This window comes from Heterocephalus glaber, unplaced genomic scaffold (assembly GCF_053883595.1).
Source record: "Heterocephalus glaber isolate CG9 unplaced genomic scaffold, H.glaber_assembly_v1.0 deba00001429, whole genome shotgun sequence".
Lineage (NCBI taxonomy): Eukaryota > Metazoa > Chordata > Mammalia > Rodentia > Bathyergidae > Heterocephalus > Heterocephalus glaber.
The window spans coordinates 36,205,351-36,223,595 of record NW_028258294.1 but is presented as its reverse complement, the minus strand read 5'-3'; the positions used below and the strand labels follow the sequence as shown (position 1 = coordinate 36,223,595).

The 18,245-nt window shown below is 41.1% G+C and overlaps 1 protein-coding gene across 9 annotated transcripts in view; it reads right to left on the bottom strand.

Moving 5' to 3' along the window:
- Window positions 1-18,245, bottom strand: part of Arhgef12 (Rho guanine nucleotide exchange factor 12) — a 153,479-nt gene that overhangs the window by 44,621 nt on the left and 90,613 nt on the right. For 7 of the 9 annotated variants that reach the window (XM_087212538.1, XM_087212539.1, XM_087212540.1 and 4 more), the window contains 5 exons: window positions 17,484-17,624; window positions 6,800-6,874; window positions 4,093-4,185; window positions 2,617-2,727; window positions 2,229-2,327 (listed from right to left, as the gene is read on the bottom strand). In XM_087212538.1, coding sequence (XP_087068664.1) covers window positions 2,229-2,327; window positions 2,617-2,727; window positions 4,093-4,185; window positions 6,800-6,874; window positions 17,484-17,624 — 519 coding nt within the window. Of the gene's footprint in view, window positions 1-2,228; window positions 2,328-2,616; window positions 2,728-4,092; window positions 4,186-6,799; window positions 6,875-9,824; window positions 13,675-17,483; window positions 17,625-18,245 lie in introns of those variants that run through there. The other 2 variants (XM_087212546.1, XM_087212541.1) reach the window with 2 other exon arrangements.

Sequence of the window (18,245 nt, the reverse complement as noted above, 5' to 3'; positions counted from 1 at the left end):
AAATGAAGAAAAAAACACGCAGAAAATGAAGGGGGCAAGATTTTTAAGCAATTGGTCAAGGAAGGGTTTATTAAGAAGGCAATTATATTTGGCAATGTAAAAGTGCAGTCAACTTTATAAAAGAATACAAAGAAAATAGGGGCAAGAGCTGGAGAAAACTATGGAGTCAAAATGTTTCTGTGTGTTTATTTTTAAGATAAAAAGAAATTAACAATGTTTGCATGCTACTATAATGATTCAGTAGAAAAAATCCTGATGATAAGAAAAGAAGGATAACTGTCTAAGGAAAGTCTTTGAGTAGGTATAAAAAATATACTCTTGGGTAGAAAGGAAAACAGCTGGCTTTGGATAAAGGAGAGACAATTCCTCAACAGCATCAGAAAAAGGGTAGAGCACATGGTAAAATAGAGGCAGGTAATATATCTGGTAGAAGTTCTCTTCTCTACACACTACATTTCCCAGAGAAACAGCAAGGTTATCAGCTGAGAAAAGGTTAGGAGTGGAAGTGATGGATATTTGAAGAGAATGTATAAAGCAGTCATTAAGAGAAATACAAAGTGCAAGGATGAGGGCCATATAGCCTGATCATCCAAGGAAGTATTCAGCATTAAATGCTATTCGCGCAAAGCAAGGGTAATAATAAAACTTAGTTTTAAAACATTACTAAAATTTCCACTGGTAAAAGAAAGCCCTACCACCATTTATTTCACGTATGGAGTTTTCCATTTTTAATATTTGGTTAAACAAAATACATCTTTTGTAAACAAACCCAGCACAAGGCCAACAAAAAAAGGGAACAAAAGCAAGAAAAACAAAGCCTAGGGTTGCCCCTTACTGGGCATCAGGGTCAGGCCTGCTCCCTTCCTTAAAGGAGTGGCCTTTCTGCCCTTGGGCATCAGCATGGGTCCCCGTTCCTAAGCACCAGAATTGGCTATGAACAGAGAAACCAGCCCTGAAATGTTGAAGCATCTTTGCATATTCCATTGGCTTGTGGACTCCATGTGCATGGGACGCTGAAGTGCCATTTGCACAGGCCCAAGCAGATTTGTGGAGAGGAGTTTCCTCCTCCCAGGAAATGGCTTACTCTCACTGACAGTGCCAATGGGCCCACAGTCCTGCTTGTGACAGTCAGCAAGGTTGGCTGTAACTTCCTGCCTGGTGTGGGTGGAATGTCATTGTGCAGGAGGAAAGAGCTCCCTGTGATGCCAAGCAGGTCTGATGTATAAAATGGTGCAGAAGAGATCATGGCCAGTTGCTGAGAGGGCATAATGCAGTTGCCGCTTGGGGCCTCTTGTTACTCGGCATAAAAAACAGCCTTGTTGGATTGAAGATACATGTGCAGAAAAAGTGCTGGTGTAAACATGCACTCCAGTCACAGTGGGGAGCAAACCTTGGCTTCCCCTGTGAAGCTTGCTGAGGATCAACATGCAAGCCCCAGGCTGGCTCTGCTGCTGGAGAGAAGTCTGGCCAGTGGGGCAGCCCTCCAACCTGCCAAGACCATGGATCCGGAAGGGCTAGCCATGTCACCCCCACCTCCCCACCTGTCCCGATGCAACCACAGCCACTTTGGTGACACGTGGTATGACAACTTCCTCTCCTCTTTTGTTTTCCAACGTTACAGGAGAAATGTGGCCTACAACTACCTTGAGGTAGGGGGTGGGTCAATCCGGTATCACCATTTATTGCAATGTTAGTGAGATCTTTTCCACCACTTACTTAAATTTGTGTCTCTAAACTTCAAAGTGGTCACCCAGAGTTCAATTCTGCAAATATTATCCCTGGGACCCTAATACACATGTCTATCTTATGTGTCCTCTCTTTTGTTCCCCCATTCCAATTATGCACATGTGAAAACTCAAATATGCGTGTGTGTGTGTGTCTTTATATCTCCTAAAATGTACTGGAAGAATTTAGATTCCCAAAACTAATTTAGAAATGATAAAAAAGAAAAACCAGTCAAGCACAGTCAATAATAGAGATATACGGGCCGGGGATTTAGCTCAGTGGTTCTGCTGCCTGCCCTGGAAGCACAAAGACCCAAGTTCGATCCTGGGTACCAAAAAAAAAAAAAAAAAAAAAAAAAAAAAAAATAATAATAATAATAGAGATATAATATCGATTTCCAAAAGCATAATGAAGTCCAAAAGCATGGGACTGAAGACTGGAAACAGAAGGCCAGTAAGTCAATGTACTGAAGTAAAGATAATAATATTAACTTGGCAACTTACTCCAGATCGATCCAGGAAGAACTGATGAAACTCAAGAAAGATACGACGTGTTTCCTTGGAATTGGTCTGTTTATACAGATCTGAGTAGAGGTAACAGAGCTGACATGGAGAAAGAAACAGAAAATACAAAATGAAAAATCACCAAAAAATGTTATTTGCTAGATCCTCTTAAATAGGAATGTTTGGAACATGTAGGTCACCATCAACAATGCAGTCATTACCAATCAAGTCTTTAAAAAAATGAAATACCATTTTATGTTATCTTTCCTTTACTTATTCTTATATGCTTGGAACACTGAAAGTCTACTCATGTTGTACATACAAAGAGTTCTATGTTACATGAATTAATATAGGATATCTGAATCAGTCAAATTGTAAAATATATTACCAATGTTGCAGGGTCAAATTGTGAAACTACATGGTGTAAGAAAACAGCCAAATGAGCAGGGCGAGACTTTAGTAATTCAATGCTCTGGAAACAGCTGCATTGTCCATTGATCTAGAAGAAACAGTTACACATCAATAATTCTGACATACAAATACAAAATGCAACATAAGCACAAATGAACAAAGCTATGCAAATTTCATTCTGACCTCCCTGTCAAAAATTCAGTATTTAAAAAATTTCACTAAAACTTATTGGTAACACAGGTTATACAATTTCTTCCTCTTAAGCAAGGTATGGTGGCACATACCTACAGCGCCAGCTCTGAGGAGGCTGAGGCCAGATCAAGGATCAAAGTTGAAGGCCAAAAAAAAAAAAAAGGTGAAGGTCAACCTGGGCTACATCTTAATATACTCTGTCTCAAAAACAAAACTAAAATAAACAGAACACCTTTTCCTTGAAAAATTAATCATCATCAGATCATTTTGAGAGAATGCAAGTTTAGGAGGTGATTATCAAGGAGTTCATATACCTGTAAGTAAGTATGTAAAACTAATAGTACCTATAAAAATATAAGGAAGGCTTTTTGCCCAGTAATGTAATAGCTCTTTTTATTTTGGGCTAATCACAGAAATGGCAATAGAAAATGAAACTGTCTTATTTTAAGACAACTCCTAAAATACCGTATAATCCCTAAGTATTCTCAACACAGAAGACAGACTTAGGGTAAACTAGCATCGTAATTTCCATACAACTTTTCACATTTAGATAAATTAGAGAAGTTTAACTAAGTAAATAGTATCAATTCTTCACATCTGCCAAAAAATAAGAGATCTCTTCCCAAATCATTCTCAAGTCTACCAATGCCCCATTATCAAAACTAAACAAAGATATTACCAAAAGAAGAAGACTACAGACCAATATCCCTCATGAACAGATACAAAAATCCTCAGTAAAATGAAAGCAAATTGAATCGAACAATATAAAAAAGGATAATAGATTATGATTGATTCTGAGAACGCAAGGCTTGTTCAACATTCTAAAATTAATCAATGTAATTTACTATATTCCAATACTAAACCAGAAAAACCATATGATCATCTCATTCAACATACAATATTTATATATACATTCCATATATATTTCAAATCCTAGTCATTGTGTATATAAATATGTTACAATGAAAAAATGACTGACATTTGACATTTGAAAAAATAATAACATATTCAATAACATCTCATCACCAAAATGAAATGAAACAATTACAAATCAATGACCTAATTTTTACTGTCTTTAAAAGCAAAGTCATTTGTATCAGTAAAAACTAAAGCAAACAATTAATCCAAGGGGCACTGGTTCTAAGATGTAGTTTCAAATCCTTACACGTTATTTTAATCTCCAGAAAATGTTTATTTTTTGCAGTAAGTCAGGCATTTCAGAGAGTCAATTTATTTTTCAGGAAAAAAAAATGGCCATTACCTGTTCATGTTCAGAACCAAAATCATCATCCTCTGCTCCAATAATATGAGGTGTAATACGGGTTAAGGGACTCCCAACAAATGACTGAGTGTCCTGGTAACATTCAGAGAAAAGGAACAGAAAAAATTATCTGGTGGTCAAAGTCAGTGAAAGAATAAATCCAAATCGCCACAAAAAATAGTTCACTTAATCGGATTTATTTTTGCTTGAGGTACTTTATTCTCAAAGTAGTGGTTCTCAAATTGTCAAGGCCATGAACCACTGTAGTAGAGAAAACAATCACAACAGTAATAACTGTTTCTTGGAGAATGAGGGGAGTTCACAATTATTCCTGAAAATAGTAAATACTCTTTGATCACTACACCCATGACTCTAGTCACCTTCTGTATCCTTAATTTATTAACACCTATGCCGTGTTACAGAAAGACATAAAATGGCTTATATACTTACCATAAAAAGTAAAATTTTAAAAAGTGAAAAAAGCAAGACAGAAAAAAATGAGAGCAGAAATGATTAGACAAAATTAGCACAGCAATTAACACACTTGAGAAGTACTAACTGAAGATTTCCACTAACTATAGAAAAACTGAAAGCTATGACTGAACCCTAAATTTTCACTTAATTCATTTTCATACAAGGTTTCTCAACTTTGCCACTATTGACATTCTTGGTCAGATAACTACTTGTTGGGGGGCTGTCCTATGCAATGTAGGATAGTTAACAGCATCCCCAACCTCCGCCCATCCACCAGATGCTAGTAGCAGCCTCCCAGTTGAGACAATCAAAAGTATTCCCAGATATTGTCAAATATTCTCTGCAAGGCAAAATCACTCCTGGTTGAAAATCACTGGCATAATGCAATAAAATTTTCAAGTGATCATCTCAGTGATCTCACAAACACTGCTAGAGAAAGAAAGATAAAAAAGATTGTAAAAATAAATTGGAGGTGGGCAGTAGCTCTCCATTCAGTACCTCATTTGTTTGTCTACTCACAAGGCTGGATTCAGCATGAAAAAGGCAGTATAAAGGAAATAATGTATAATGAGATATGTGAAGAACAACAAGTAGTAAAATCAAAGGTCATGTAGGACCAAAAAAATAAAAATTTTGAAAGAAATAAAATAAGAATGAATTTGGCTTCAATATGACAGCAGTTGAACATGGAAAATCTGGAGCTCACACTGATGGGTAGGGCTATATTGGCTTAGCAGTCATTATACAGTAGTTAGACTGGCTCAATATAAGTAGATCCATAAATTATAAGTTCAGTGAAAAACATATATCTGTAGTTTTTCTTCCTTAAGTGTGTTACACTACATACTACACCTAAATATAATTCTCCTTTTTTAAAATTATTTTTCTAACTTCAAAGTTTTAATGAAAAAAAAATCATGTAAAAGCAACAGAAATTTGTTTAAAACACTAGGTAGACAAATTTTAGTTTGATAATTGACTCGATGTCTTTGATTTTTCAAGTCTTTATGTTGCTAATAGTTAATACATCACAAAATTTTGTTAAATCTTTCACTATAAATCAACGTCAGCCAGGTTTGATGGTGCACACCTATAATTCTAGAACTTTGAGAGGCTGAGGCAGGGGGAGGCAAATTTGAACCCAGCCTGGACAAATTAGCAAAACCCTGTTCCAAAATAAAAAAATAACAAAAGGCTGAGGATACAGCTTTGTGCGAAAGCCCTGAGTTCAATGTCCAGTATCACAAAAAACAAAAGAAAAAAACCCAAAAAACAAAAATACCTTCAAACAAATCTAATTTTAAAATCAAATGCTAAAAATATTCAGTTGACAACAGAATTGAAAGCAAGGCATTATTCACAATAGCCAAAAGGTAGAAGCAACCCAAGCATCCACTGCCAGGAGAATGGATAAAAAATATGTGGAATATATATATATATATATATATATATTTATATTTATATATTTATATATATCATAGAGTATTATTCAGTCTCAAGATAGAAGAGAATTCTGATACATGACGTAGCACGGAGGAACTGAAGACACTGTGCTACTTGAAGAAAGTCACAAAAGTCATGTAACAGCATGACAGCATTTACTTGAGCAGCTGAAATAGTCAAATTCATTAGAGACAGAAAATAAAATGGTGGCTGCCAGGGGTTGGAGGGAGGGACACATGTAGACTTAGTGCCTAATGAGCACCAAATTTCAGTTAAGGAGACAGATGGCAGTGATGGTTGCACAGCAGCATTAACATATTTAAAGCCACTGTGCACTTACAACAGTGTATTTTACACTTGATCTTAGTCAAAAGGCTGGGAAGCAATTACAACAGTATATTTTATGTTATGAATATTTTACCAAAACAACAAAACACTACCAAGCAACCTAATAATACCCATTTTTTCAAAGCTTCATTATATGCTTTTAACAAAGAAAAACAAATAAAATTTGTCTATCATAACTTAATCTCCCCCCCCATCTCCGGTACTGGGGATCGAACTCAGGACCTTTCACTTGCGAGGCAGGTGCAGTGCCTGGGAGCTAAATCCCCGGCCCTATCATAACTTAATTATAAGAAAAGGTAAAAGAGCTGGGGGTGTACCTCAGTGATTGAGCACTTGCCTAGCATGTGTGAGACCCTGTGTTCGATCCTTAGCAACACACACACACACACACACACACAAACACAAGTGAAGACAACATTCACTGAACAGATTTCATACTCACACTGTCCTGAACTGCTTCACTTTTCTCTAGGTTTTCCTCTGGATAAACTTTCTCTTTCAGGCCATTCTTGGGACTCTAATGAGAAAAAAACACACAAAAAGATCTTCAGTTCGTTTCAACAGGCTCAGAAAAGCAAACAAGGGAAAAATTATATAGAAAAATTAATTTTGGGCATCACCCCGCTGCAGACAGGCAGGTCTGCCCACACCCTGCCGAGGTCCCCAGTCGCGCGGAACACACGCCGAATCAGCCCGCTGCACGCAGGAAGGTCTGTGTATGCCCTACAGAGGTCCTGAGTCACGAGGAAGACACCAAATCACCTCGCTGCAGACAGCCACCTGGTTCCACACTACAAAGATGCAGAGGACACCAGACCACCAGACCAAGGTACTGAGTCCCACTGTTCCCGGCCCAGAGGTAGGGGCTTCTGAGCTGTCGTCCCACTGCTCCTGGTCCAGAGGAAGGGACTTCCCGGTCACCATCCCTCCCGCTGCTCCCAGCCCAGAGGAAAGGGCTTTTGGGCCACCTTCTGTCCCGCTGCTCCTGGCCCAGAGGAGGGGGCTTCCAGGCCACCATGCCTCCCACCGCTCCTGGCCCAGAGGGAGGGGCTTCTGAGCCACCATCCCACTGCTCCTGGTCCAGAGGAAGGGGCTTCCCGGCCACCATCCCTCCCGCTGCTCCCAGCCCACAGGAAAGGGCTTGTGGGTCACCATCCCTATCGCTGCTCCCGGCCCCTGTCCCACCTCACCCAGCTCAGAGGAGGTAATCCGTACAGGTGCTAACAGCCCCCCACCTCAGTTGAAATGAGAAAACACGTAACTAAGTCTCAAAACCAGACTTCCAGATCACCTACAGCAACCCCAAAGGGAAATGAGATGGAACACTCTATTCAACCACCTGGGCCCACTGAACTGGCAACAAAAGGGGATCTGGAAAAATGAAATCAGAAATAATTTCTCAGATAACAGGAGAAATTGTGCCCCTAGTGCAAGACATGATTAATAAATCTAGAGAGGAGCTCAGGAACATGATGCAATCCCAACATAAGAAACACATGGAATCCATAAAACAGATGCAAATAGATTTCCAGGACATGAAAAACTCCATTGAAAGTCTACACAGCAGAATGAGGCAGTGTGAGGACAGAATTTCAGATATAGAAGATAAGATTGCAATTAGTGACCAGGAAAAGAAAAATTGCTTCAAAATTCTAAGGGAACATGAGAAATCAATCCAGCAGCTGCTAGATGATGCAAAGAAGAATAACATAAGACTGATTGGGCTCGATGAAGAAACAGGAGAGAGTGCAGATGACATTAAAAAATCTCTTCACAGAAATAATGGCAGAAAACTTCCCAAGCAGGGGAAAAGAGCTTGACATACAGATAAGTGAGGCATATAGGACTCCAAATAGCCTTGATCAAAAAAAACTACACATAGGCATATAATTGTTAAGATTCCAGAAACACAACAGAAGAACAAAGTTCTCCAAGCAGTCAGAGAAAAGAAACAAATCACATACAAAGGAAAGCCCATCAGAATCACAGCAGACTTCTCAACACAAACCATCAAGGCAAGAAAAGCTTGGAGTGACATATTCCAAGCCCTAAAAGAAAACAGCCTCCAACCCAGATTGATGTACCCTGCAAAACTATCTTTCAAAATGGATGGAGAAATAAGATCCTTTCATGACAAAGAGCACCTTAGGAACTTCATGAATACCAAACCAGCACTCCAAAGAAGTTTACACAATAGCCTAGGAACCGACATTGAGGATCACAACCCCAGGAAGCAAAGCAGAATGAACCCATCTGGCATGACAAGAAATTAAATGTAAAGGGGGAGAACCCAACAAAAAGAAAAAGTCATGGCAATGACAAGTCAATACGTTTCAGTTATAACCATCAACGTTAATGGTCTCAATTCACCAATCAAAAGTGAAATTTCAGGAGGGACACCTAAAACTGCTAGCATTTTCAGGCCAGCCTCTTAGCGGAGGAGAGGATGTGTGTACTTCTGTGTATAAAAAACAACAACGCATGAGTCCTGAGACCCCTCCCAGGGTAGAGATGAGTAAACAGAGGCTCATCCTAGGACCCCAGATCCATTTATGAGGTCACAGAGAATGTTCCCCAGGTTTCTGTTGAAATGGCCCAGGAGGGGGTCAGGTCGAGCTTCCTTATCCATGTGAGGCTGAATGGCTGTGTTTACTGCCTCCCATAGAAGGTCCTGTAGCCCACGCTTCCTGGCATCTGACCAGGGCCACATGGACGCCTGGGCCAGGAGTTACAATGAGGCGAATGGCAGGACTGAAGTGACACAGTGTCCATGTCCCTTTTCTGATGTTCGCCCCAGCATGTTCACAGTAGCCTTGCCCCTGGCCAAGGTGGAAGCTGCTCAGAGAGGATGTGGATGTTGAGGACATGGGGCCCAGATTCCTTTGGGAGCAGGACCCTGGCCCACTGTTTACCAGGCCCTGCAGGGAGACGGTGAAGGTGTTATCTGTCCCCGAGGGTCCTCTCTCTCCTCCTGTGGCCTCAGGGAAGAGCTCCCTCCTCACACACACACCCTGGGCCTGAGCTGGCACCTGTTGCTCTTGTGGCTCCCACTGTCTGTCACAGGCACGTGGCACACAGGCCCCAGTCGCAGCTCCAGCCCGATGTCCTGTACGCAGCTCTGTTTGGACAGTGCCCAGCAGCTGGCACAAAGCATGAGGCTCTGCCTGACCACAGTTTGTGCTGCCTTGGCCCCAGCTAACCTTGTGTTATCTGAAACACAAACAGCTCTGTCACAGGCCTCTACCCCAAGAGGACAGGACAGGACTCTGGAGGCCGTGGACCATCACTGGGCACTGCCTTTCTCCCCCTGCCAGCCTTATCATGGGTGGGACTGTGACAGGACCCCAGGCTGCTCACAGCCTCCCAGCTCCTGCTCCTGCCCGGAATGAACTTTGCTCCTGACCCCGACCTCCCACCCCGCACACTCAGACTGAGGACCTAGGATGGGAGTTTCTCCGCGTACTCACAGTGGCGCCCGGGCCTAACTGGACCTGTCCTGGACTCGGTTGCTCTGACTGCCTGGTGACCAGGCCCAGAGAGACCTGCCCTGGGCTCCCTCTCATCTCAGGGCCCGTGGCAGTTGGGTCTGGACTTAGTCATCCATCCTCTCACTCGGTCCCAAATGCTTTCCTTCTGCGTGGTCCTCAGGCTGAGGCCTCGAGACCTGGGAAAGCAGCACAGCATGTTCCCTGCTGGCTGTCCCCAGCCAAGTGACTCTTAGGCAGCTGTCTCTAGACTGTGATGCCCGCTGACTCTACGGTTCCAAGTTCTGTTTAGACCTGTCAACAAGGAAGCGAGGGCATATGCTGGGGTCAATAAGCTGAGCCCCCCACCTCTGATACGAAGACCCTACTTCCCCTTCCTGTTTTTCTTTTTTTCTTACTGTGACATAACAATCTACTACTTTGTTTCATGTATATATCATTCTCGAAGTATTTTATAGTCATGGAGTTTTTTAACAATTAAATTTTTGGTACATTTTACGTATACGTGATGATCCCATTTACCGCAGGGAATTTGTACCTGTACATGATATATCTTGTGATTCCTTTTTTCCCCAATCCCCTTCCCTCCCTTCAACCCTTCTTTCCCTTTTTCTTTATAAATTTTGGTTTCCATTTTTTCCTTCGATTCTCTTTTATTCTTGTCTCTTCCTTCCTTTCCCCCTTTCCTCTGTCCCCCTTCCCATTTGAACACTTGTTTCCTACTTCCCAACATCTGTTATACACTTTGGACTTTATTTACCCTTTGGTTTCTCACAGCACAGAAACAATGCAATATTTAAACATTTGTGTCAGATTTATTTCACTTAAGACTATGGTCTCAAGAGGCATCCATTTACCTAGAAAGGCCTCAAGTTTACCTTTTTCTGGCTGCGTTGCACTCCATTGTATAAGAAGAGCACCTCATGTTCTTTATCCATTCATCCATTGATGGGCATTTGGGTTGTTTCCATAATTTAGCTATTACACATTGTGCTGCTGCTCTAAACATGGTTGTGCATTTATTGCTCCAGTATAAAGCTTTTAAGTATTTTGGGAAGATATCCCCTATCCTTTTAGTAGAAGAAATCAGTGTGCTCCTTAAAAATAGCAATGAAGAACTAGAAAAGCTGTCTGTAATGTTAGCGTTTGATGAATCTGAAATTTTATGGCAACAAACATGTAGATGCCTCAGATGCAGCAGGCACAGAGGGAAGTGTGATTTTCCATCCAAAGGATTCCTTCTCTCTCAAGACGCTGTGCTCAGGGTCATCACTTTGAGATCTGTCAGGTTTTAGGAGGATTTTCTTTCCTGGTTCCTTCGGTTTCATTTTAATTCCAATAGGGACCAAGGAGATGTTCCAAAAAAGGCCACAGTAATTTTTCTTAATGGATCAAAATGTTTCAAATTATAACCCCTGGGTGGTCAGGAGTGGAGGATTCATAGCAAGTTGTAACTTTCAGGTGCACATGGATAACAATTCATACACAGATACTGAACTCAATACCAAAATACAGTATTCAGTGCTGCAGATGGTGACTGCAAGGTGCAGTGTTTGTGAGGCTGTGGAGATCATCGCCCCAGTGGTGATGCAGAACATATTCACACATCACTTGGGAACTTCTCTTGTGGCCACTGCTATCCCCTCTGTACTCCCATCCCCAGCTGACCATGTTCTTTGTGTCCCTGGTAGAGAATTTGCCTTTTCTCAAGAGGGGCCTTGTCTGCGCTCCTGCCTGCACCTCTGCTCCAGCAAGGTGCTCCTGGCTGCATCTCTGCTCTAGAGAGATCTCTGCCCTTCAAAGGACACTGTCCCTGCCAGGTAGGGCCCACCCTCCCTGGATCCACTACCCTGAAGCTGTTTGTATAGATGTGGGGTGGGGGTGATGCAGGAGAAGGAAGCCCCAGATTGAGCCAGAGATCCAACAGAGAGTCCGATACCAGCGGCATGACTTGAAGTTCTTTACCTGCTCCAAGACAGTGTTCTCAGCACTTCCATGGTTTGGGAGAAGGAGGTAAAATGGGAAACATAAGCGAAGGTATTTTGCCTCCACAAGGAACTGTGTGAATGTCAAGGAATGTCTTAGTTCTAGTGAACCAGTACTGGGCTGGGAAGCAACACTATCTAACAAAGTCTTCAATCCATATCAGATGTTTAACAAATGGAGTGATTAATTTCCTAAATCCTAGTAAGAGCTACAGCAGAAGAAACAGAGCTCAGCCTTTGTACCCAGCACTCATTACCTCCCACTCCCTGTTAACACCCCCACTGCATATATGGCATGGGCCAGTTCAGGCCTGTCTGAGACTGGTGGTAGTCAGTTCCTTGATTCCGTTATACCATTCATGGGTACCAGGATGCCACACATGGGGAAGAATGCAGCACTTCCCAGCTGTGTTCCATAAAATGTTAGCATCCTGTGGCCTTTTCTCAGCATCCTTTGGGGGCTCATGGTCACCCATATTTGTAAGATGATAAAGTAAATAATTATTTTGGCTGCAGGACATCTCAGAGAGTCCAGGTTATTGTGTATTGTCTCTCTACAAGGGGGGAAAAGAACGCAGGGTTATGCAGGATTTTTTTTTTTTGCCTACAAAACTCTGTCCATAAACCACTTCTCCTCCTCCTCCTCTCCGCCTCCTTTTATTCCTTCTTCTCCTCCTCCTCCTCCTCATCATCAAAGCAGTGTGGACCAATAGAGCTTTCTGTGGTGATGGGAATGTTCTGCATCTATGTGGCTACTATGGTAGCCACCAGCCATACTGGCTGTTGAGCACTTAAAATGTGGCTAATGAGACCGAGCAACTGAATTTTTAGAATTTTATTTCATTTTAATGAGTTCATATTTAAATTTAAATAATCACAAGTGGCTTGGGGCTGCTGCACTGGTCAGCATAGATCTAGAGGAACCCAGTTTGAGAAATACTTGTGTAATGGTGACAGTGTATTGGGTTGTGATCCAGGTAACTGGGGTTCAAATCCTGGCTCTACCATATTAGTTATGGAACCCTAGGCCTGTCATACTATTCTCTTGGCCTCAGTTTTCTCATCTGTAAATGGAAGGGTTAGACTCTGTTCTCAGAGCTTCTGCCAAAGACCCTCCGTGCAACAAATGCCTGAGACTCTGCTGCACCACACTCCCTGTGAGCTCTGATTCATCATTTTCCTGGCTTAACTGCTTTCTGTCCATATAACTGCTTATTCTCCAATGAAACTGCTCCATTTTTTTTTTTTGTACTGAGGACTGGAACCAGGGCCTCCCACATGCCAGGCAAGTGCTCTATTACTGAGTTACATCCCCAACTCTTTTTAAAAATTTATATTTTGAGACAGGGTCTCACAGGTCACTAAATTGCCCTGGCTGGCCTCAAATTGATGTTCTTCCTGCCTCAGCCTCCTGAGTATCTGGAATTATAGGTGTGGACAAGACTATGCTATTCTTGCTGTCTCACATAGAGCCTAACATGGTACCCAGGACATAAGAGATGCCCAGTAAATGCCCACTGATCGACTGAATGAAGGGTTGGCATGTTCTCACACATACCCAACTCTCTCTGGCCCCTCTTAGGACCTGGCTATTGAAACAGAGTTGAAGCCAACTTTCTTTCCCCAAGTCCTCTGAGAGTCCCCAGATCCTTGGGTCTAATTCCAACTTGCCAACCCTTTTTTAAAAATTAATTTTATTGGTACATTTTAAATACACAATATAATGACATTCATCATTGGAAATTTGCACTTTTACATAATCTCTCTTGGTTTTTTCCCCATTCCCCTGCCCCTCCATCCTTCCCTATTTACAAAGACTTTGTTTCCATTTTTTCATTTTCTCAGATTAATTACATTCCCTTCTTTCCTTTCCCCTACCCCTCCCACTTCCCCATCCCCTTTGGCCCTTTTCTTCCTATTTCACATTATCTATTATACCTTTTGGTCCTTATTTACACTTTCAATTTCTCACACTAGAGACACTATTTGGCATTTACACATGTGTGCCCTATTTATTGCACTTAAGATATCGCGTCAATGTGCATCCATTTAGCTATAAATGTCTCTAATTTCTCATTTTTTATGGCTGAGTAGTACTCCATTTTATTTTAAAAAACCCACATTTTCTTTATCCAATCTCCAGTTGATGGGCAATTGGGCTGCTTCCAAATTTTACCTATTACAAATTGTGCTGCTATGCACATGGGTGCACATATATCACTGTGGTAGGATTCTTTTAATTCTTTGGGGAAGATACCCAGCAGGGGAATAGCAGGGTCAAATGGGACTTCCAGTCCTAGTTCTTTGAGCTATCTCCATACTGATTTCCATAGTGGTTGTACATCTACACTCCCACCAGCAGTGGAGCAGGGTTCCTCTTTCCCCACAGTCTGCCAGCATTTGTTATTGGTTGACTTCATGATAGCAGCCATTCTTTCTGGAGTGAGATGGAATCTCAGCATTGTTTTCATTTGCATCCCTCGAATGACCAGTGATGTTGAACATTTTTTCATACGTTTATTTGCTATTTCTACTTCTTTGTCTGAGAAATGTCTGTTCATTTCAGATGCCCAGTTTTTGGATTGGGTCTTTAAATTTGGGAGGTTTGATTTTTTTAAGTTCTTTATAGAGTCTAGGTAGTAGACTTTTGTCTGAGGAACAGCAGGTGAAAATTTTTTCCCACATTGTGGGTTGTCTCTTCACACTGTTGGTGGTTTCCTTGCTGTGCAGAAGCTTTTTAATAAGAAGAGATTTCACTTGTTGATTGTTCGTGCTAGTTCACGGGCAACTGAGGTTTTGTTCATAAAATCTTTTCCTACACCAGTGTCTTCAAGAGTTCTACCTAACCTCTGTTCCAGCCGGTTTAGTGTTTCTGTTTTAATATTTAGATCTTTCATCCATTTTGATTTTAATTTAGTGCATAGTGAGAGATATAGGTCTAGTTTTAGTCTTTGGCAAATTGTCACCCAATTTTTCCAGCACCGTTTATTAAAGAGGCTATCTTTCCTCCAGCAAGGGTGTAAATGCTGTTGGGGTTATTGGGGAAAAGGAACCCTTCTCCACTGTTGGTGGGAGTGTAGACTGGTGCAACCACTGTGGAAATCAGTATGAAGATACCTCAAAAAACTAGGATTAGAGGTTCCATTGTCATGGGAAATAGGAAATATGAATTGTTATATCTCCCGACCTGTTAACAGGATGATGCGCTGAGTTCTTATTCTCTAGAAATCCAATCATGACGGAGGTTACAAGTAGGAAGATATTTCTTGATAGGAAATCTCCTGAGGGGCAGGAGGGGTCCTGTGTGAGTAGCCCAAGGACCCCACTTTACAGAGAAGTTTTATAGGGTGAAATCCACATGGATACAATGTGCCGCACAGCCATGAATATCCAATGAGGTTCCAAGTGTAGTCTCTTAGGTAATGGTGGTCCAATTGGGAAGCAAGTCACGTACCAAGCATAGATGGAAAGAACAAGTGTTCTCCTAGGAGGTGGTGGGTTCAGAGGTCTCTCGTCACCCCCCAGGGTGGTCATTGCCTATCTATACTTCACTAGGCCCAGTTCTTTGAAGAAGTATGTGGGTCTGGTCATCTTGTCTCCATCGTGAGGCCTGGTTTTTAGATGATGTGCAGCTGTGGTGTGTTTCAGGTTTGTCCTGGCCCTCTCGAGGACTTAGCCCTATCTGACTGCCTATAATATTTCTATCTAGCTCATCTATCTATAATACCATTTGACCCAGCTATTGCCCTGCTGGGTATCTTCCCAAAACAATTAAAAGAATCATACCACAGTGATATATGTACACTCATATTCATATTGGCACAGTTTGTAGTAGCTGGAACTTGGAAACAGCCCAATTGTCCATCAACTGGAGAACAAATAAGGAAGGTGTGGGGTTTTTCTTATAAAATGGAATGCTACTCAGCCATAAAAAATCAAAAACTGGAGACATTTATAACTAAATGGATGCACATTGAGGCTATACTCTTAAGTGAAATAAATAGGACACACATGTGTAATTACTGAATAGCTTCTCTGGTGTGAGAAACTGAAAATATATGAGAATAAAATACCACTCTTGAACTCCCTGGGGTTAAAGGATTTTAGTGTGTTTGTGCTTCTGGTCTGACTTCACACTATTAGATTTTATGGGGCTAGATTACAATTTACTATAAATAAAGGGGACTGTGGGGAAAGAGGAACCCTATTTCACTGCTGGTAGGAGTGTAAACTGGTGCAACCACTGTGGAAATCAGTATGGAGATACTTCAAAGAACTAGGACTGGAAGTCCCATTTGACCCAGCTATTCCCCTGCTGGGTATCTCCCCAAAGAGTTAAAAGAATTATACCACAGTGATTTATGTGCCCCCTTGTTCACAGCAGCACAGTTTGTCATAGCTAAAACTTGGAAAGAGCCCAAATGCCCATCAACTGGAGTCTGGATAAAGAAATGTGGTTTTATTATAAAATGGAATACTACTCAGCCATCAAAAATGAGAAATTAGAGACATTTATTGCTAAATGGATGCACATTGAGGCGATACTCTTAAGTGAAATAAATAGGACACACATGTGTAAATACCAAATAGTTTCTCTAGTGTGAGAAACTGAAAGTGTCAATAGGGACTAAAAGGTATAATAGATCATGTGAAATAGGAAGAAAAGGGGCAAAGGGGAAGGGGAAGTGGGAGGGGTAGAGGAAAGGAAAGAAGGGAATGGAATTAATAAGAGAAAATGAAAAAAAGGAAACAAAGTCTTTGTAAATAGGGAGGGATGGAGGGGTTGAAAGGAGGGCAGGGCAAGGGGGAAAAATAAGAACCAAGAGAGTATGTAAAGGTGCATATCTCCAACGATGAATGTCATTATGTTGTACATCTAAAATGTACCAATAAAAGGATATCCAAAAAAAACCCAACAAAACACTAGTCACAATCCACTAATTTGATTTCATGACCCACAGCTACAAAAATGGTGACTCCAACTACTTCCCTTCAACATCTTTAAAGAGGATGATCTATTTCTAAGTTTTTCTTGCTATCACAGCATACTACTTCAGTGAGTAACTCTGAACTTGGCTTTTAATATTCATGTAACTGTGGTACTACATCATATTCAACTCAATATATTTTATTATCATCTTAAAAAATACCCATATTTATATGGTAGTCTCTGAGTTAATCAAGAAAAGTGCTGTTACTAAACCTGAGGTATTAAATGAAGTCTATGAACAGGACTAAGGCTTTTCCTCTTTGTAATGGCAAAGTGCCCCATGATTCAAGACTGAGTCACTCTAACCACAAATGGAATATTAACATGCTCTTAAGATATCAACAGTTGGCCTCTCGGTTCAGTAAAAAAAGCACTGGCATTATTAAATTCTCTACCCACAAACAAGACACCGGCTGGGAAATTCCATTCCTGCAAAAGAAACATTTGCCAATGAATGTCTAAGGGAAAAAGTGAATTGTGGAATTAAAAGCTCATATACAACAGCACCCAGAATTTCTGTTTACTAAATGAGGTACTAAAGACTGGGATGGTAAAAAGCAAGTAAAAAGACAACATCTCTAATTCACATAACTTAAAATCAAATCAAGAAAGGGGCTTAAAGGAAAAAACACAAGAAGATAAAGATTAAGAACACCTGATGCTTACATCTGCACTGTCACTACTGGGCCTAGATGTCTCTCCACTGCTCCAGTCAGTCTTGCCCAGTCCATCTCCAGGATCTGCTTCTGCCTCAATTACAGTTAGGGTATCACCAAAAGGTCTGGAGGGTGGAACTACAGCTCCATCCTAAAACAAGGACACACATGGGGGACGGACACACACACACACACACACACACACACACACACACACACACACACACACACACACACACACACACACACACACACACACACACACACACACACACACACACACACACACACACGGCGGGGGGGGGGGGGAGAAGGGAATGTTCATTACTGACCACATACAGAAATACAGTGAAACTGTGTTTTACCTGGGGACTGCTAAAAGTTGGATACTATGGTGTGATTAAGAATGCTTAAAAAGTTTTACAGTAAAAAGCATAAATAACTACTAATTCTATGATTCTAAAATGGTATGATCATAAAGACAGGGAAAGTGATATTTTAGTAGAGAGTAAAAGTTCCAACTTCAAAATATAGCCCCCCCCCAAAATCTGTTAATTCATATAATTTACATTATTTGTCCATTAGTAGAGATCATTACAATATAACTTCTGGTTAACTGCCTTCCAATGCTTCTGAGTTTCAATAAGTTGCCAATTGTGGGATACAATGCTACAACATAAATTACTGTAAGCTTTCAGATCAGCAAGCACAGTTTTACTGTTTAAGTAGGATAAAAGTATTATCTTTGTTCAATAACAACCATGTAAAACTG